Genomic DNA, 20588 nt, shown 5'->3' on the forward strand with positions numbered 1-20588 from the left:
CACCCACAGTGTTGCAGTGTGATTTTGCTCTCAGCTCAGTGTTGAGTGAGAAGGTGATGTGCCAGGACTTCCACACATGGATGAGGTTTGAATAACTTTCTGACTAAATCTCAAAGCTTTGTTTCCAACTTTGACTAGAATGGCAGTTGCCTCCTTTGCATTGGCGGACTATGTGGTGTTCGCTCTCATGCTGGTGGTGTCCGCCGCTGTCGGGATCTACTACGCCTGGGTGGACAGGAGCCGGAGAAACCCCGGGAACTTTTTAACAGGGGGCCGCAAGCTGACAGCTCTGCCCGTCTCCCTGTCCCTGACCGCCAGCTTCATGTCAGCCATCACAGTGCTGTCCTTTCCAGCTGAGGTAAGGTAAAACACAGATTCACAAGGGACAAATCCAAAATGTGACGGTTATTGAATGGAAGCAAGGCTGGACTTTCTTTTTTTTAATAGCTACAATAATTCATACAATCCCTCTGTAGGTTTACCACTACGGAGCTAATATTGGATTTTATGGTCTCTCCTATTTAATGGCGATGCTGGTCACATCTGAGGTCTTCCTCCCCATCTTCTACAAGCTGGAAATCACCAGTACTTTTGAGGTAAGAGTACTTTTTCCTTTTTCTTTCCTTTTTTTCAGGCCAGCATCGGTGGTGTGCTGTGTGGATCGTCTGATTTCTCTTTCGCAATCCAACGGCCTCTATTTATACAGGAATGAAATGTCTATATGTAAAAGATCATTTTAAACAGTTATCGAGAAAGGGACACAGACAGCTGATCGCCGTCACAGTACTGTGCAAATAAAAGGCCTGTGTTAGGCTTGGTAAAAAACAAAACAAAAATGATACTGAAATAATAAAGATCACGTCCTTTTTGTGGACTTAGATAACAATAACTTGGTAAAAGGTAAAGAAACTCTAAAGTGGTTTGTAAAGAGAGCCCCGGCTACTAAACATTATGGTGTGTGGTTTTGAAGTTTCAAATGTTACTTTTGTGTCACTTTATGTCACAAACTACGGTGCATGGGGATGAAAAACTATTTCATTAAGATTATCGATAGATCCAAACCAAAGAGGAGTCAAGGGAGTGACTGGGTTCAACTTTAAGACGCTGGTTAATTTGTAAAAATGAGACGAAAACCTTTTATGGCTTGATAGAAATGCATCACCTTACTCATACTTTTATCTTGTCTCTCTACTTCTGTCACTATGAAGTATCTGGAGCTGCGTTTTAACAGAGCAACCCGTCTGCTGGGCACACTGCTGTTCATTGTCCAAACAGTGAGTAAGAGGCCTGTCTACACATAATTACAGGGTTTTGACCTGTGTAGGTAAAACCACATATCAGTCACTCGGGGAACTTTTTTTTTTCCTGTGACAGATCCTCTACAGTGGAATTGTCATTTATGTTCCAGCTCTTGCTTTAAACCAAGGTATGTTTGCTTGCGGTCCAACACAGTGGTCACATTCATAAAACATTCCTGCACGAGGGCACTTACGGGTACTCGGTTTTATCCAGTTGACTGACCAGTGGTTCATTCCTCAGTGACCGGGATGAATCTGTGGGGTGTGGTCATTTCCACAGGAGTGGTCTGTACATTTTACTGCACACTGGTATGTAACACAAATTGCTTGAATGAATTCTGCCGTGCACAATTTTTTAAATGCATTTTGACAAGAATTATTAAATAGGGACAAAATGGGTTCATTCAGGCAGGCCACAAAGTTGAGCTCAGCCCCGATCACCATCGATCAGAGGATCTCAGTGTCATCATGATGATACACTTCTACACACCTAAGAAACCTCAGAAAGTGTGCACTACTTAAGCTTCCCTAGACTCATGCACATGTGGAGGTTTTTCAACCTTCTACCTTTTAATGCAATGTCTGACTCAATAATTGTAATCAGTATCATATCTGCAGTTATTGGTGCCTATTTGGTTCTTGAAGGTCCAAGAAAAGAGTCATACCTCAAATGGAAATATACAGCAGTCCTTTGTGAAATCTGACTTTGGTCTGCATTGTTACAGGGCGGTCTAAAGGCAGTGGTGTGGACAGACGTGTTTCAGGTAGGCTCCTCAGGGAAATAATAACACGCCAGGTGGTTGGTGTGGTACTGACTAAATCAGAGCTCATCTGTCATGCCTCATGCTGCTTGTGGTTGAGAGACAATAATGTACACTGGTGTTTCATAAATAGTAACTGCACACCACATCAGCAAGAAATGAATCCTTGCTTAACCACACTTCATTCAAAACACCAGCATTTTCTGCTCTTGTTTACAAATCAAACACTAGTTTTTATCACCGTTTCCATCAACATTCAATAAGCAAACTAAAAGTGGTATTTTTTTTCCTCCAGCTTGGTGTAATGATCGCAGGTTTTCTGTCTGTCATCATCGCATCTGTGATTCTACAAGGTGGAGTCATCAACATCTTTTCAGATTCACAACACGGAGGGAGAATCAACTTCTGGGAGTGAGTATTCACCAAAATATTAAAATGAATGTTCGATTTAGCAGCAGGAAAAGAGTCAGCTGCCGGCAGAAGAGGAACAGTAACAACAGTGTACAGTGACAGTTTTCATGCTATGGGTTGACTCAGTATATTAACATTAAATCAATAACAATTTACATACACACCAATAGGAACAATTCTTTCTACAAATGCAGCTAAGCACTGTAGCAGTTGTGTGGAAATTTTATGTCTCATACTGTGAAGCATTACTGGTTTATTGCTAGTGATTTCACTTGTTGTAAACTCCTTTAAAGCAAATTTTTGTGAATGTGCACATTGGAAATTAGCTAACCAGCCTCTTGAATTCAGAAGCGATCAATAAACTCAGATTTCTCCCTTTTTATGTCTCATCAGCTTTGATACAAACCCTCTGAGAAGACACACTTTTTGGACTGTTGCCATTGGAGGGACATTTCTTTGGACCAGTGTATATGGGACCAACCAGTCACAGGTTCAGAGATACATCTCCTGCAAGAGCATCACTCATGCTAGATTGTGAGTCTTGTTTTATTGTACGATGTATGTACGGGGGGGGGGGGGGGGGGGGGCGCACTAAAGACACTAAAGTTAGCAATTTTTGGCTTCTCAACAAAAAACTTGCCTTTAAACATGCCAGTTAGTGGTCAGTCATACTTAGAATGTTACACTGCAGAGACTAATATAAAAATTCATCCATATTTAAAAGAATGGGAGGCAGAGCTTTCAGCTTCCAGGCTCCTCTTCTGTGCACCCAGCTTCCAGTGTGGATTCAGGAGACAGACACCCTCCGTACTTTTAAGATTAGGCTTAAAGCTTTCCTTCTTCATAAAGCAAATAGTCAGGGCTGAATCAGGTAACCTCGAATCCTCCCTTAGTTATGCTGCAGTAGGTCTAGTGTTTCTTCTTCAGTCACCTTTTGTAGTCACTTTATGTTCATATACCTGTCTGCCTTTAATTATTAGTTCTTATTAATCTGGCTCTCTTCCACAGCATGTCTTTATCCTGTCTTCCTTCTCTCACCCCAACCAGTCGCAGCAGATGGCCCCGCCCCTCTCTGAGCCTGGTTCTGCTGGAGGTTTCTTCCTGTTAAAAGGGAGTTTTTCCTTCCCACTGTTGCCAAAGCGCTCATAAGGGGTCATATGATTGTTGGGTTTTTCTCTGTATGTATTATTGTATTTACAATATAAAGCGTTTTGAGGCAACTGTTGGTGTGATTTGGCACTATATAAATAAAATACATATATATATATAAATATATAATATATTTTATATAACTAATTTTTTTATAAAAATAAATGAATTTAAGTACATTTATTTTCTGTTTTCTTCTTCAGTTCTTTGTTCATCAACCTGTTAGGTCTGTGGTTGATACTGTTGTGTTCAGTGTTTGCGGGCATGTGTCTTTACTCAATCTATAAAAGCTGCGACCCCTGGACATCTGGACTGCTTTCTGCACTTGATCAGGTATGACAAAGTTGAGAGTTACACTGTAACAAATTACATACACACACTCACACATGATAGAAAGTTCACCTCATATTACGTCTTATAATTCTGCTATAACTGCCCCAACAAGCATCAAGGCACCTAACTTGAGAAATAAACCAGTAAGAACTCATTTTAAACAAAATCTTTAGGCACTCTATTACCAGCACTGTGTGCCAAAAACACATCATTTTCCTAGGTTCTTTAGCTTAATCCCAAAACTAACACAGTTTGTCGGGCATAAAATGGTATTTTTCAACCAACAAGGTGATTCCCAAAGAGCTACTAGTCAGAAACTTCATCTCAGCATGGTGTGCAGTGTGCTCTTTTGGGTGCAAACTGGGAAACAGGACAAATAGATGACAAAGAAGTGGTAGGCCTAAGAAACTACAGAAAACTACAGTCATGGTTTATGGCTGCGGTTTAGCCAGTAGTGCAAAATTTAGAATGGATTGGAAATAGCTTGATTTTTCAGCATGACAATTTAATAAAAGCATACCTGCATAGAAAAACCACAATGGAACACTATTAGTCATGGATATCATGGATTGACCTCAGCATTATTGAAGCAGTGTGGGATCATGTGGACAGAGAAAAGAGCACAAGCCAGCACGCATCCACAGAAATGCTTTGAATGTTTCTCAAGAAGCCAGGAGAACTACTCCTGAAGACTACTTAAAAAAAAACAAGCAAGAAAGCTGTCTGGGAGAGTTCAGGCATTTGAAGAATAAATTTGGTCATATTAAATATTGACTTTTATTCATTAGAATTTGCACCCATTTCCCATTTTTTCCCAGCAGCATATAAAGAAACGAGGAGTGTCTCAAGACTGAGAATTCACTTCATTAAACTGTAATATGAAAATGTCCTAACCAAGGCCCTTATATCAACATTTGATAGTTAGACTCACTATTGTGATGAAAAATGTGTAATGGCACCAGTGCCAAAGTACACCCTGTGTTAATCTTTGAGACACTATCATCTTATTTGAAATCATGGGTGTGTGTCTTATCAGTGATAAAACCTTACAAAAGTAACAAAAGTTACAAAGTAACAAAAATTTGAATATTACTAATCAATAGTAAATAGTAGCTACTTAATTACTTAACTGTGTGTGTACTATTGAACTGACAGTTTAATATCATTATTATCAGTAGTTTGTATAGAGTATTACTCTCTGGCCCTCTTGATCCATTAACCCAGTCTCACTGTTTCTCTGTAGTTGATGCCTTATTTGGTGATGGACATCTTGGGAGACTATCCTGGCCTTCCTGGACTGTTTGTGGCAGCAGCATTTAGTGGATCTTTAAGGTTATTGAATATTTAAGATAATACTTTCAACAGATTAAGTACACAATGAGAACTTAGAGTGTTTACTGTAGCAGCTTGCAGTATAATGCTGTGATTGCTATCTAAAAGGCAAGTTAGTTGTATCATGCCTCGTTTTTGACTCAACTGTTCTTGGGTTTCTAACTATTTGAACCCATAGCACAGTCTCTTCTAGCATCAATGCACTGGCTGCAGTGACAGTGGAAGACCTAATCAAACCATATGCCAGCATGTCAGAGAGGCAACTGGCCTGGATCTCAAAAGGAACGAGTAAGTAGATAATCCTTGTGTTCAGTTTAAGACTGGCATTGCTAAAAAGCAATTATGAAAAATTATTACCAAATGAATGTTAATATTTCACCATTATTGTTTGCAGGCCTCCTGTATGGAGTTTTATGCATTGGGATGGCTGGGTTGGCCTCACTTCTAGGACCGATCTTCCAGGTACAAATCTGTCAGTGTGTAAACTCCACGGTTTAGTTAATCAAAAAAGGAAAACTATTACAGGATCTATGCATTTGTTAATGATAGAATGTGCCGTCTGCAGCTTAGCTGGTATGTGCTTTCCTCTATATAGGCAGTCATCAGTATATTCGGGGTCATTGGAGGTCCTTTACTTGGACTGTTCACTTTGGGGATTCTCTGTCCATTTGCCACCTCAAAAGTAAGTATATCCCTATTTACTGCACACCTAACTCCAAAAAAGGCTGTCAATAAACATTCAGATAAAAACAGAATGGAATGATTTGCAAAGCTCATAAATCAATATTTTAGTCACATTAGAACATAGAGACCCAGAAAATGTGCCATTTCTTAAAAAGTAACAGCTCATTTTGAATTTGACGGACGGCAGCAACACGTCTCAAAAAAGTTGAGAGCAACAACAAAAAAACACGGTACTTTATCTACCTTCATACTACGTATATCCCTGTTATTTAATAAGGCTTCTTCTTTAATCGCCCCTTAAAACTTTTGCATATCCTTTGTATCTTTTTCTCTGAAATTTTACACTTTTTCATGTTGCACTCATTAAAATGTCTTCTAGGGAGCTTTGTCAGGTGTTGTGTTGGGGCTGGCTGTGTCTCTCTGGGTGGCCATCGGAGCTCAGATATACCCTCCTCCCCCTGAAATGAGTCGGCCTCTGTCACTGACCACTGAAGGCTGTAACTTTACAATGACGGACAGCTTCAGCTGGACCTCCACTGATCTCCCAACATTGCCGAGCTCCACAACAACAGCCCCAGTACTTATCAATACCAAGTAAGTGTAGCTAATAGAAAAGATCCATAAAGTAACTTTTTTTAAATAATTTTTTAGCACACTGATGAGTAGACATTAGAAATCTTGATGACAATTGGTCTTTTGATGGTATGAGCAAGATTTCACTTCTGGTTTCACGACTCCCATCAGCAGGCCTGCGCTGGCAGACTGGTACTCAGTCTCCTACCTTTACTTCAGTCCAATTGGAACTATAATAACTATAAGTGTGGGACTGATAGTCAGCGTGTTGACAGGTAAATAACATTTTTATTCAGCTCGCTATGGTTAATGCTGTCCTCTAAGGAGGTTATTGATGCTTTTTGTGTGTTTTTATTGAACATTTCAGGAGGTCGGAAGCTGAATGTAGAATCCAGGCTCAGGCTGACGAAAGAAGACACAAGTCTTTACTACTTGTTTAAAATTATCAAAGACGGAGTAAGTACTGTTGCAGTAAGCGAATATCATATATGACAGGTTAACTTAGTGAGTTTCTGCTTTGTGTTCCCTTTTTTTAGGCCATGAGACGAAAAAGAAAGCTTGATCTGAAAAAGGACAGGAAGAAGACATTCGGCAATCCTAATCCTGCTTTCTGTGATGTTGAGCTGGATTTGCCACAAAGCAGCATTTCCACCTAAGAATGTAGCTGCTTTTTTAAAGTATAAGCTTCTTTGTTACTCTACGATCTTATACAGGAAATGCAATGTAGAAGAGGAATTATGGTGGGACTTTTTGCAGATGCAGACTAGCACTTGTTTGAATTTAAATTGTGCAATAGTTATTATGTACTGACCAATCAGCAATAAATATGAGGCAATAATTTTAATAATGCCACAGAAATATATAAAAATCAAAGGTTTATTTATTCAATTAATTAATTTTTTAAATCATTTTTTCATTTAATCAGATTCCATTAAAGTTAACATATTGTTATGTAATAAAATTACATGTAATTAAATTGATTAGAGTCTGTATTTTTGACATGCTCCTGTGGAGTCATGAAAAGCCAGCTAGGTTCTCAGCCTGGTTCTCTCCAGTGTGATCCGTTGTGTGCCATCGGAACAAAATAACTATCTTCATAGTTTTGGTGGAAAATGTTACTATTGTACCAATATGCCATGCTGATTACGAGACTGATGGGCGCTGATATGTTTCGAGCTCTGTCTTCCTGGGCCACAGCAGAGCCCAGTGAAAATTCATCACATTAACTGCAAAATGCCATATTCCAACCTGATGAAAGTTGATGGGTTTGACGAAGACCCTCCAAATCTTTTCTAGAGATGCACCGTGCCATGTGGCCCATAAGGCAGAGCCCCATGTCCAATGTGCATGCAGTTCTGCAGAGGCTGCCCTGCTTACTTCTTCCCTTCTTCTGAATGGACGTGGCATTTAGGTTTGTGAAGTGAATTAAATGGGTGTAGGTGCATTAAACCTGCATTTTTTTGTGGTGGCCAGTAGTGCGACTGCTTATAAAAAATTATTAAATTCTCACTTCTATTGTAATCTTAGTAAAAATATTTTTAAAGTGGTTGTAGCCTCAGTTGCTAGATTAAGTTCTGCTTAATATATATGTAAATATGGTAACATTGAGAGTAAGCGTTGATGTACAGGGTACTAATCACAGACTTGGGCAACCTTATAGCTGGAAACTTGGCTCTTTAAGGAGCCATGTCTAGATGTGATGCTGCAGAGGATTGAAAAAGTGTCCCAAGTGCCTTTGACTGAAAGTGTTGTTAGACCAGGAGCTCCCAGAGGTGTCCTTATGTGAAAAATGCAATTGGCTACATAATTTTGGTCCAAATGGGAGTCACCAAGATGATGCTCACATCTTACACCTGTAGGAGCAAGTGCAGGAAGATGAAGTAAAAAATCAGTTAATTTATGGTCCCCCCCAAAGCAGATGTTGTTTGAATGCAGCCTTACTTTGCACATCCATTTCCCTCAGTGACCTGAATCATGAATGCACCCACTTCCACAGGACAGGGCACATTCAATCATCATCACATTCTAGGCCACCCCAGGTAGTTTCAACGAGTCCAGGTTACCTCAGTGTACATTAGGAGGCTTGGGGCCTCAGAAACCTTCACCTTACAGGACCAGTAGATAGTTGTTTTGTTTTTTTGTTTGTTTTGTCAGGCATTTACATTGAATGTCTTGCTGTGTTTATTGGAGTTTATAAGTGTTAATTATTATCCTAAAATATAGGAGATAAGTATTTGTTGGGAAGATCATCAACTTGTAAATGTTCGCCAAAAAATTACTGCAAAACTTGCTGTGTTCAGTTTGAGACACTAGCCTATAGAAATGCCCTTACTGTGCAAATAACTAGCCAATGTAGTGTACATATCCATCCATCCATCCATCCATTCGCTTCCGCTTATCCTTTTCAGGGTCGCGGGGGGCGCTGGAGCCTATCCCAGCTGTCATAGGGCGAGAGGCGGGGTACGCCCTGGACAGGTCGCCAGTCTGTCGCAGGGCTAACACACAGGGACAGACAACCATTCGCACTCACATTCACACCTAGTGGCAATTTGGATTATCCAATTAACCTATCCCCACAAGCTGCATGTCTTTGGACGGTGGGAGGAAGCCGGAGTACCCGGAGAGAACCCACGCAAACACGGGGAGAACATGCAAACTCCACACAGAAAGACCCCGGCCTGATGGTGGAATTGAACTCAGGACCTTCTTGCTGTGCGGCAACAGTGCTAACCACCGTGCCACCGTGCTGCCCTATCCCAGCTGTCATAGGGCGAGAGGCGGGGTACGCCCTGGACAGGTCGCCAGTCTGTCGCAGGGCTAACACACAGGGACGGACAACCATTCGCACTCACATTCACTCGCACATTTACACCTAGTGGCAATTTGGATTATCCAATTAACCTATCCCCACAAGTGTGTACATAGTGCACATATCTTACTATTCAATTTAAATTCAATTCAATTTTATTTATACAGCTCCAAATCACAACAACAGTCGCCTAAAGGTGCTTTATATTTTAAGGTAGACCCTACAATAATACATACAGAGAAAAACCCAACAATCATATGACCCCTATGATCAAGCACTTTGGCGACAGTGGGAAGGAAAAACTCCCTTTTAACAGGAAGAAACCTCCGGCAGAGCCAGGCTCAGGGAGGGACGTCCATCTGCTGCGACTGAGTGAAAGTATTTGGAAAAGTTGGATTATTTATTTAGTAGCTGAAAACGTTATTAAACCAGCCAATCACACCCTTTGAAAGAATGTAACAGGGCCTAGGCCCTGATATAAAAACTTTAGTCACATTCTTGTGATTGGGAAGGGGTCAGGGTACGCCCTGGACAGGTTGTTTCATATCATATGACATTTGAGATTATATCATGGTTACATTTGCCGAAAGTCATATTAGCCATGTTTGCAACCTGTCTGGGAAAAAAATGGGAGAGAACACAAGAAGAAGAAAAGTGGCTATGTTTGGCACTGAGGGCTTTCCATATATCATTGTCAAAGGAGAATATTGTATAATGTGATCAGCTATATGAAATGTATCTTTTTATTTTATCATTAAGTACATGTCTATGTGACTTTTCACCTAGTAACTTGTGTGCAGCTACTAACCGCTTCCTGTCTTCAGAGAACATTTAGATATAGAGAAGTGAAACCTCAGCTCTTTTACAAGAACATACAGATGTAGAAAAGGGGAAAACCCCGCTGTTTTGAGTGACGTTGTTATCTTTGTACACACACACACACACACACACACACACAGAAACATCTTGTATAAATAAAGGACGCAGACAGTCATGAGGTGCAGATCCTGTGTTTCATGGCTGCCCTCACGAGTTAAAGAAAATCTGCAGTGTTTGTGTGTTTTCTAACTCAGGTGTCTCAGCTGAACAAAGAACGGCAGGGTGATTTAAAGAAATCCCCTGTCAATCATGAAATGTTAGCGGGAACCCGCCTGTTTCCAATCAGTGCACGGCCGCCAGGTGAGGAGTCTTAATCAGCGTCACCTGTGGAGGTTGTGGCTAACAACTAACATAACTATAGGTGTTTAGGAATATATAAGCTGAAGAGCTCGGACACATAGCGAGCTTGTGCCTCATGGGAAGCAGGGTTCGCAGTGCTTTGTAAAGGCCTATCTGGCGTTATAGTTTTAGTAAATTAGCGTTATTGTTAGTTTTGCTCTGACTTGTAACAAAATGTGTGAGGACTTGACTGGAGCTGACTCGTTGCACATAGCAGACTATGCAGTTTTTGTGTTAATGCTGCTGGTGTCCGCAACCATCGGCTTATACTACGCTAAGATCGGAAGAGGGCAGCCAAATGCCCAGGAATTCTTAACTGGAGGTCGAAAACTCACCGCTCTGCCCGTCTCCCTGTCCCTGTCCCTGACCGCTAGCGTCCTGTCGTCTGTCTTGCTGATATCCATTCCAGTGGAGGTAATGTGGCGGATTGGCCTCAGATTCAAATTCTCTCATTGCACAGTTCAAAGTCATAAATAGCTCTATAGAAATTTGAGTTTACAGTAAAAACATTCTGTTAGCTAATAAAATGTTCCAGCTGTATTATTGGAAGAATGCTTTTTATATTAAAATATCTCAGATGGAATGCGAATTAAATTACATGACAGTAGTTTCACTGGTCCAGTCTATTTGGCCCACGATGAAAAATGAGTTTGACGTCCATGCGGTAGTAAAACATTTATTCAGGGTTGGACTTCTGTTAGTATTTCAAGTCTACTGCACCAACTCCATTAGCCCGACTGTGTGACTTGTTAAACCTCATAAACCTGCATGTGTGTCATGGTCTTGCTGCTTTTCCTCTTTGATGAATTGGAAACGCTCCTTGTCTGTAGGTGTACCGCTATGGAGCCATCATAGGCTATACTTGCTTTGGGCATTTTCTGGCCCAGGTGTTCACATCTGAGATCTTTCTCCCAGTCTTCTACAGGCTGCCCATTACCAGCACTTTTCAGGTAAGTGTAGCAGCTTTTTGCAGATTGTGTACAATAAACAGAAGCACGTCCATATTTTAAAGGGAAGATATCTGCTTATTTGGCTTCTGGTTACACAATAGTTCATAACTGGTTTAATCTATTATTATTTTAATTTTTTATTTTTTTAAATAAGACTGTTTAACGTACAATAAATGCACTACTACTGCTATTGTGTTTTTAAAAAGTGTGTTTGGATGTTGTATGAGTAACGGTCTTCTCTACTAAGTATCTGGAGCTGCGTTATAACAAAGTAACCCGTCTGCTGGTAACATTCCTCACTTTTATTCAGACCGTGAGTATGGCAGTAAGCAAGTTTAAGACTTGTTTGGCTTGAGCCATATATCTGTAACCAGATGGCCATTTGTCCTTTTTTACCACAGCTCCTCTTGTCTGGACTTGTGATTTATGCTCCAGCCCTCGCTTTAAATCAAGGTATGTTCAGTCCAAAGCTGACAGTCAGGCAACGTTACTGCACGAGGACACTTGCAGGAACTTGAGTGACCAATATTTTAAGTCTTCCCACTTCTCTGCAGTGACTGGCTGGAATCTGTGGGGGGTAATTGTGGTAACAGGAATACTCTGTACCGTATACTGCGCATTGTTATGGAACAACAAAAGCTGCACAAGTCATCTCTCTCTGCTATACATTTCCCTTAAACTGAACTGTTTCTTGCTTTGGCTGTCTGCATTTAAATGGGCTCATTATTGCAGGGTGGAATGAAGGCAGTGGTTTGGATAGATGTTTTCCAGGTAGGTTTCAACATGCAAGCTTACTGTTAATGTTGCATAGCCTCCATGGAAGAATACCAAATGAGTCCATTTTGAGTGCCAGGACGTTTAACTCTAAATCACAATTAAACTTGAATTCTAGTTGTAAATGTCTTGATGTAATGATCCAATTTTATCTTCTAGGTTGGAGTAATGTTAGCAGGCCTTCTGTGTGTCCTATTCAAGTGTCTCCTCTTAGGAGTCTCAATTCTGTCCAATTCACAACAAGGAGGAAGACTGAACTTTCTGGAGTGAGTATAAGGGGAGAAAATAAAGTGACTTCAAGAGCCTGCATATTCAAACCCTTGCATCTCAATACTAAGGAATTGTTTTAGCAAATTGATGAGTACAATTTTGCAACATCTTAATTCAAATGATAGAAATGCACAGTAAATTAAACTATTTCAAATTTTAACTTAAGTGTACTTGTATATTTGAGCCCCACTGTTGGAACTGAGTGCAACAAAAGCACTGCTTTCTTTACTTGCATTTAAATCAGTACTTGAACTAGGCACGTTGATAGACTGAACTTCTGGAAACGAATTGCTTCTGTACTATTGTCTGAAAATAAGCCAAAGAACTCTGGCTGAAGCCCAATAGAGGGAATGATTGTCCAGGTAAAGGCAAACTCAAACAAAACGGCTCTAAAAATTGAATAAGTCAAAACGAGTCAATAGCCCAGGCGTGTCAAACGTAAGGCCAAGGGGCCATAATTGGTCTACCAGAGACTCTGAGCAAAGTAGATAAGAAGGGGAAAAAATCAATTTAAAAAAAAAAAAAAAAAAAGTGGGTCAACAGTAAGACCTTCTGCAATGAGCTAGCAACAATTTTAAAACTTTACACATTTCTTACATTTTAAGATGGTCCATTGATAGACTTGCAGATGTATTTAAACGTATAATGAAACTGTACACTAACAGAAAGGAAGTTTGACTGGTTCGGCCCATGTGTCCTGCGGTGTTAGGGGTTTCACATTCCTTCAACTTCTGGCAGGTTTGCCGATATTAGGCTACTCTAGTCTTAGTAGACTAGAGCAGGCTAAGGAGGTTTCTATGTTCTTCATAACCTGTAGTCTAGTAGTTACGGGTCATATTGATGCATTTGCGTGAAATGATTAGGGGATGTAGTTGCTTTTGTTTTTAAATATGAATAAAGTTACACAAATTTCACTCCACTTTAGATGATTCATAGGTATACTGTTTTCCCAGTTTTGACTTGAACCCTCTGAGGCGACACACTTTTTGGACCATAGCCTTCGGTGGGACACTTGGCTGGATCATGGCCAGTGGAACTAGCCAGACTCGGGTTCAGAGATACAACTCCTGCAAGAGCATCACTCATGCCAGAACGTGAGTCATAATTTGATGGGAGGATTTTGTTGTAACTAAAACAGTTATTTTATCACTTAATGTGTGAATTTAGACTCAATTGTGGAAAATTTCCAGGCTTGCATATGGAAGTGTAAAAAATGTGCTAGTCAATTTTCTGCTTATCTAATCTATTAAGTGCAGTGTACTTGCAAACAAGACCCTAGAATACTCAGTCTAGACTTGGTATGATTTAAGGACCCTCAGTCTTGTAACTAAGGGGGCCCGGATACAGTGCACCCATAAACAAGTGTAGATTTTTCTTAATGCCAGCCTGGCCAGAATGGAAAGGTATCCTTTCAACGGTTTCACCTGGTCTCTTTCAGAGCTGTGTTCATCAGCGTGGTAAGTTATTCTTTGTTCCTGGGATCTGCAGTGTTTTCAGGATTGTGCCTCTACTCTTTCTATAAGGACTGTGATCCATGGACAGCTGGACAAGTTTCTTTTTCTGATCAGGTATTTGGAGTTCTGTCATAACTTAATACCACTTAAAGTACTAATGGATCTGCCTTTGGTTTTACAAGCACTAAGTTGATCTTTTTTTGTTTTTCATAGCTGCTGCCATATTTGGTCATGGATATCCTGAAAGGCTACCCTGGCCTCCCAGGACTATTTCTTGCAGCAGTATACAGTGGCACCTTAAGGTTTTATACACTTAGATTTGCTAATTAAGTGTTGCAGTTCCCAGCATCAGAAGCTGGGCCTCATCTTGTACTTGATGCATCTTGTTTCCTAGCTGTTTCATCGTTTAAATGATTGTCAAATATTAAGTACATGATTTGCAGACATTTTAATAACTTTTATTAAACTCAGTACAGTTTCATCAATCATCAACACACTGGCTGCAGTGACTGTAGAGGACCTGATCAAGCCAAATGTCACACTGACTGACAGACAATTGCTTCACATCTCCAGAGCGCTGAGTACGTACCTGATCTGTTCACAGTACATGGTGTACATGATTAACTCTGTCCATTGAGCACTGGTATGTGACTGAGGCTAAAGCTGAATTAGTTAATAAATCTTCATGATTAAAATGTCAGTTGTTACACGATGTTGTTGCAGGTTGTGGTATCGGAGTGTTGTGTGTCTCTATGGCTGGCCTGGCATCACTTATGGGACTACTTGCTCAGGTAGTGAGAATCTGTTGATACAAGTCACAACATGAAAATGCATAAATCTTAAATGTGGCCTACCAAACACATGAACTTCTTAAACACGTGTGTGTGTGTGTGTGTGTGTGTGTGTGTGTGTGTGTGTGTGTGTGTGTGTGTGTGTGTGTGTGTGTGTGTGTGTGTGTGTGTGTGTGTGTGTGTGTGTGTGTGTGTGTGTGTGTATAAAGCATTTAAGGTTTCACTTCAGATGTCTCTCACAGGCAAGAACCATCATCGGTGGGGTCAGTGGAAGTCCTATGTTTGGTCTGTTTGTGTTGGGTGTCCATTTGCCAACTCCACAGTACGTCTTCAACTTCTTCCTTCTGCTTTGATTTCATTATATTGCCTTAACATGAGAAATGAATCTGGATTATAAATTGGCTAAATGGTATCCCCATGAACTGCAGACAACAAATCGCACTGATGCTTTGTCTATTAAAAATTCAGGGCATGGTGCATGTGAAGTTGTCTGTTTCCCTTTTAAACAATGGGGCACTCCATTTAGAAGTGACACTTGAATTAAAGAAGAAATTAAGTAACTTTCACAGCAAAAATCCACAAACAAAACAAACTGCATTTAGGCTTAGGCTGGAGATGGACAGTCCTGTTAAGTCACAGGAAGACAATATTTGAATTCAGTTCTACCCTGATGTGAACCACATGGAAGCTTCACTGTGTAGCTACTGGTCTGTCTGCAGGGCGGTTTGTTTGGGTTCGCTGCTTCGCTGTTTGTAAGCATCGGATCCATGCTGTCTTACGCTGACCTTGAGATGACCCGACCTTTGTCACTAAGCACCGAGGGTTGTAACTTCACCACTCCTGGGAGTTTCAACTGGACTACTGCTCTTCTAACACAGATGAACTCATTTACCATGGTTGGAGTGCAAGATGGTGCCACGTAAGTGTGGCAGAGTGTGTATATCATGTGATCAGAAACTTTGTAGTTCAGTATTGTGTGATTGTGCTGACAAAAGCTCAATTTTTCTCTCACCAGACATCTGCTGGCACGTAACTGGCACTCTCCTTCTTACCTCTACTTCTGTCATTGGATTCATCACAACTGTGATTGTGGGAGTGATAGTCAGTCAGTCTGTACACTGGTAAAAATCTCACAACTGATTACAAGCATTAGACAGGGAAACCGAACCTTGTATCACTGTTGCATATGGGCCCTTTGTCTTCAGGTGGACTGAAACAGAAAGTGGATCCCAGTCTTATGCTGATGAAAGAGGACATGCTGTCCTATCATCTGTTCAAGCTCATCAAATATAAGGTAAGTGCTGTAGTGTGAAACAAAGGTTTAACAGGCAAGCTCACAGTTGCTAACTTTATTTTCCCTTTAGGTCACAAAAAGGCCAAGGAGGGCCGAACAGGGTGGGACCGAGGTAGGAACACAAATTCAGAATTCTACATCAAATTACATTTACTGCACTTCTTGTCACAGTTGTTCAAAAATTATTCTTGGCCTAATGAAATTCTCCTTTTATAGGAGACAAATGAAGGCCATTTGAAGATGACTATGCTTAACAGAAGAGTTGCAGCAGAAGATCAGATGGGGGTCTAACGAATAGAATACTCAAAGTATTGCTCTTATGTTGTAACATTGTAATTTTTAAGCAATCAGTCACCATTTTATTCTAATGTGCCTCATGCTTACTGTCAATGGAAAATTGTAGTCAGTATAAGCTTTTAATATAAGTTTGCATATGATAGAATACTGTATGTTGACCTTTTGATGACTTAGACTGTTGTCCACTACAAGGCTGTTTTATAAATTCTTTCTCACAGCGATAATAGCTGAACAAGCAGGAAGAGGAGAGCTGGACACTTTTATCTGCGCTCTCTAACAAAAAGAGGGGCTGCGTCCTTCTGAATCTCACAACACACACACATACACCTGAACCACTCTTATCTTCACTCCCTACGCACTAACATTCCTCTGCCTATGAATAGACGTATTCACTGTTGTATTGCTTTGTATATAAATAAAGACCAGAGCGGTAACAGGGCGCGCATCACAGGGCCCCCACTCTGGTGTGAGCGTTCTGTGATCGCCCTTGTATACAAGTGAAAACCACAGCGTCTGTGTGTGTTTCTACCCTTAGACTCTTAGCTGAAGAAGTGTCTTTAGAGTAAATCTCTTGACATTTATTTTGGTCCTTCGAGAGCCGGATCAGAAATATCAGAACTGTTATCTGTGACTCTGTTCCAGGATCTGGCACACTGTTTCCTGACGCCGTGGAGCCAGCACCGAAGACTGTGCACAGCCCTTTAAGAGGAGGACCCGGGACGTTCGAGTCCGGGCCGGTCTGGTCCACGGCGGCGGGATTCAGTCTGACGATCCGAACCACCAGTGAGACGTCTGAGGGTGAGAAACACTATTTTGATATATAAAACCGCCGAGAAGGTTTTCAGAAATGCGCAAAATAGGTTTGCTGTCGCCGGAATTACTTCGTGAAAAATAAAATAGGTTAGGATTCGCTGTAAGGAACCGAATTAGACCTAGGTTTTAGAGGTAGCCAAAATTACTTCGTGACAAATTAAAACTGATACCGCTATAGAGAGATTTTTTTTTTTTTTTTTTTTTATCAGTAAACCACTCTGAAGTCAAGTGTGCCAGTGACGGCCCAGCAAAATCTTTGAACATGGACAATAAACAAGCAAAATTAACACCTGATGAGGAATGTTTAGAAAAACAACAAACCGGAGCAGGAGTAATCCAAAAGAAAGGGAGAGGAATGCACAGGGCAGGAGCAAGAGGTAGAGGCAGGCCTAGACACACACCAAACAGTGACATTAATACTGCATGCTGGAGGTGTGGAAAAGAGGGACATTTTGTACGTGACTGTAAGAAACAAAGAAGCAGTTCAGACTAGGAAGAACATAATAATCCCTCGTCAAGTAAAAGATTAGAGATCAAAGTTTAAAAAGGGCTAGATACAGACCCAACTGAATACATAGAAACACAAGAGGAATAAAGTGGAATAAACAAAATGTTAAATTAAATTAGAGCTTATCTCTACTGTATTCAAACTAATAAAAGCAAGGATAACAACCTGTAAACTGGTATTAACAATGAAACATAGTTAGGATGAAGACCATGCCCAGAATGAATAGAATGAAAGAAAATACATAACTCACACAAACATATTAAATGAAATAGAGATGTATAAGGTATATTAAGGTTGTGTCATTGTTCAGCCAAGGAAAGTGTGTGAAAAGGAAAATGTCTCCAGCTTGGGAAGGGGTGAAACTGCAGATCACCCCCATCCCTCGATGGATGCAAAATAAAATATAAATAAAATATTGTAATATACTATTGCTGTAATATAAAAAGATAATAACATAATATTAATATGAAGAGGCACCTCAGTCAGCTATGATGTGAGGTGGATAATTGTTAAAAGTAGTCTGCATCAAGCTTAAGGTTGCTCAAATTCAGTATAATGACATATGAAATGAAGGAAATAAAGAAAATATGTAAACTAATTAAGTGCATAGAGGCACTTGACCTGCTTGAAAACCTGTCATCCTAGATGAGACATTGTTGAGATATAGAGCACACCTATACTAACAACTAAAAACCCTGTATACAACAGCTAAAGCTACACAATTGAGAAGCTGAATTAAATATATGGTCACTGCTAAGCTGATGAGCAGGTTACACTTATTATTATTATTATTATTATTATTATTATTATTATTATTATTATTATTATTATTAATTTTTTTTTTTTTTTTAAGAGCAGGAGCTGCATAAGAACACATCAGAGGGAGGGAAACGGCTATTAAAGCTCAAACATGAAGCTGTCTGTGGGCTCAGTGTTGTTGTTGTTGTTGTTGTTGTTGTTGTTTCTTTCCCCCCCCCCCTCACGCTTCTGATTTGTTTTTGGCAGTAGCCTTTTTGCATCCTGACTTATGTGTGTAAAGCGTTCAAGCCATCAGTAACTTGGTTTTGTTTTTTGTTTTGTTGGTTTGAAAAATGAATAAATCTGTGATCATACTTGTGGATCACAGTGGCACATAATGATTAGGCATATGATTTACTAATGCAGATGTAATAACTTTATTCTAAATTTCCAGGAGAACAAACAAGAACAACATCTTCAGTTATGTCTTGTTGTTGTTCTGTGTAGTGTGCTGAGTTTTGTTTTTTGTTTCTTTTGTTTTTTGAAATGTTGCTTGAGTGATGAGTACTGTAACTTCTGAAGTAGCTCTCACCATGCATCCTTGATGATGATGATAATTTTGTTTCTCAACCAAGAACTACAATTTCATTTTCTGTTTTCGAGAAAGGAGAATTAATAATAATAAAACAAAGAGTGATGTTTTGCTTAAGTGTTGAAGCAGGCTAATAGTGCATGATCCGCAAGCAATAAATGAAATCATCTTATTTATCTTTAAATAAACTCCAATTATGGAGACCTGAAGTCACATGCTTAGGGCACACCCTCAGGTGAAGGCAGAAAGCTACTAAACAAAGAAAAGAAGCCATACAAAATGTGCCACAGCCACAGACTAAGCATTCATATTCTTTCTAAGTCTTAGTGAGCCTGAGTTATGACTTTGGCTCCCTGTTTTTCTGCTTCCACCAAAGGTAGGCGTAACGCTCCCGTGGCATGTGCTCTGTTCTTTTTACTATCACAAGGGGGGGGGGGAAGAGAGAGGCCCCTACTCTCTGAATACAATATTCTCTTCATAACTCGGCAGTATGAAATGTCATGAAACAGTGTAACTCACTCACAATAAATCAGGTTTGTATTATCCTATACTGCTATCTAATAAATCTAATGATTTTCACATTCTTTTAACTCAGAAGTATGATGTGGCCTACAGCAGTATCATGATTCACTCATTTTGATTATAGGTATAATGTAATATATAACAGCATAATCTCACAACTGCTACAAGCACATTTGCCTTTCTTAACACACGCGAGAGAAAGGCAACTGTTGAAAATGCTCTTTTGGGTGAGACAGTAGCTTGCATGCAAGGCCTCTGAGCCTAACACACACACATGCAATGAAGAACGGCTTACACTATAGCACACACTATACATGCGCCTATATCTCTCATTAGTGTTAAAACAGGGAAAACTTAATAGTTTTGTTATCAAATGCTGAAGTTTATCCACTACTAAATAAACTCTCTGGGTTGCAGGACAACTTCAAAAAGAAAGAGACTGGTATGACCAACCAGTGATGAAACAACAAATTTAGTGGTTAAGAGTCAAATTGTGAGATGTTTTCTGCTGATTGAATCATACAAGTGATTACTGAAGGAAGGAAAATTCCTTTTTTGTGCTTTTAAACGTGACCTTACGAATTTTAATATCTACCTGTGTTGTCCTGTCAGCTTGGTGGGTTATGAGTTGATTATATGGTGGGTGGGGGAGGGGGGAGAAGGCTGACACAGGGCCTGGCCCAGTGTTTCTCCCCTCTCTGAATAACACAGCCAAAACAACATCATTTTCCTGTTCGTTTGTTTTTGTTGTTTCTTTTTATGTTTAATTACAGGCTGCTTTGCCGGTCCTGAAAGCCGAGGCTGACCTGGACTCCTGCTCTCCCCTCTACCATCTTTGACGTGACCCTGACCAAATGCTGCAGCAGCAGCTGGACCCATAACAATCTAAAAATGTCAACAGTGCTACAGGAAAGCGATCTCATGCAGCAGAGACGGAGAGCGTTAAATCCAAGGCCCGTTTCACTACACAGGGGAAATTTCCAGACAGCTTCAGCTGACAGAGCTGTGACGAGACGC

General features: G+C 40.2%; 2 protein-coding genes across 5 annotated transcripts; both read left to right on the plus strand.

The window, feature by feature from the left end:
• On the plus strand, window positions 1–7499 carry slc5a8 (solute carrier family 5 member 8). Of its 2 annotated transcripts, none has more exons than XM_013271290.3 (17): window positions 1–358; window positions 477–596; window positions 1209–1274; window positions 1375–1426; window positions 1540–1607; window positions 2024–2062; window positions 2355–2470; window positions 2864–3004; window positions 3823–3952; window positions 5196–5284; window positions 5463–5572; window positions 5679–5746; window positions 5880–5966; window positions 6348–6562; window positions 6716–6816; window positions 6909–6997; window positions 7078–7499. In XM_013271290.3, exons 1-17 carry the CDS (start codon window positions 140–142, stop codon window positions 7195–7197), a joined length of 1830 nt encoding a protein of 609 aa, XP_013126744.1. In that variant the 5' UTR covers window positions 1–139; the 3' UTR covers window positions 7198–7499. The 2 variants fall into 2 exon arrangements, with proteins under 2 accessions (XP_013126744.1, XP_013126743.1); XM_013271289.3 differs by having other exon boundaries at window positions 6713–6816; window positions 7078–7498.
• A 3011-nt stretch (window positions 7500–10510) lies between these two features.
• On the plus strand, window positions 10511–16417 carry LOC100708889 (sodium-coupled monocarboxylate transporter 1). Of its 3 annotated transcripts, XM_019347271.2 has the most exons (18): window positions 10511–10982; window positions 11399–11518; window positions 11766–11831; window positions 11920–11971; window positions 12073–12139; window positions 12250–12289; window positions 12452–12558; window positions 13516–13656; window positions 14001–14130; window positions 14230–14318; window positions 14488–14597; window positions 14740–14807; window positions 15017–15129; window positions 15527–15726; window positions 15823–15928; window positions 16013–16101; window positions 16172–16213; window positions 16318–16417. In XM_019347271.2, the coding sequence occupies exons 1-14, from the start codon at window positions 10743–10745 to the stop codon at window positions 15561–15563; spliced, it is 1380 nt and encodes a 459-aa protein (XP_019202816.1). In that variant the 5' UTR covers window positions 10511–10742; the 3' UTR covers window positions 15564–15726; window positions 15823–15928; window positions 16013–16101; window positions 16172–16213; window positions 16318–16417. The 3 variants fall into 3 exon arrangements, with proteins under 3 accessions (XP_019202816.1, XP_019202814.1, XP_019202815.1); XM_019347269.2 differs by lacking the exons at window positions 11766–11831; window positions 11920–11971; window positions 12073–12139; window positions 12250–12289 and having other exon boundaries at window positions 10512–10982; XM_019347270.2 differs by lacking the exons at window positions 11766–11831; window positions 11920–11971; window positions 12073–12139; window positions 12250–12289 and having other exon boundaries at window positions 10517–10982; window positions 15050–15129.
• The last annotated feature ends 4171 nt before the right edge of the window (window positions 16418–20588 follow it).

Source organism: Oreochromis niloticus, linkage group LG17, assembly GCF_001858045.2.
Source record: "Oreochromis niloticus isolate F11D_XX linkage group LG17, O_niloticus_UMD_NMBU, whole genome shotgun sequence".
Lineage (NCBI taxonomy): Eukaryota > Metazoa > Chordata > Actinopteri > Cichliformes > Cichlidae > Oreochromis > Oreochromis niloticus.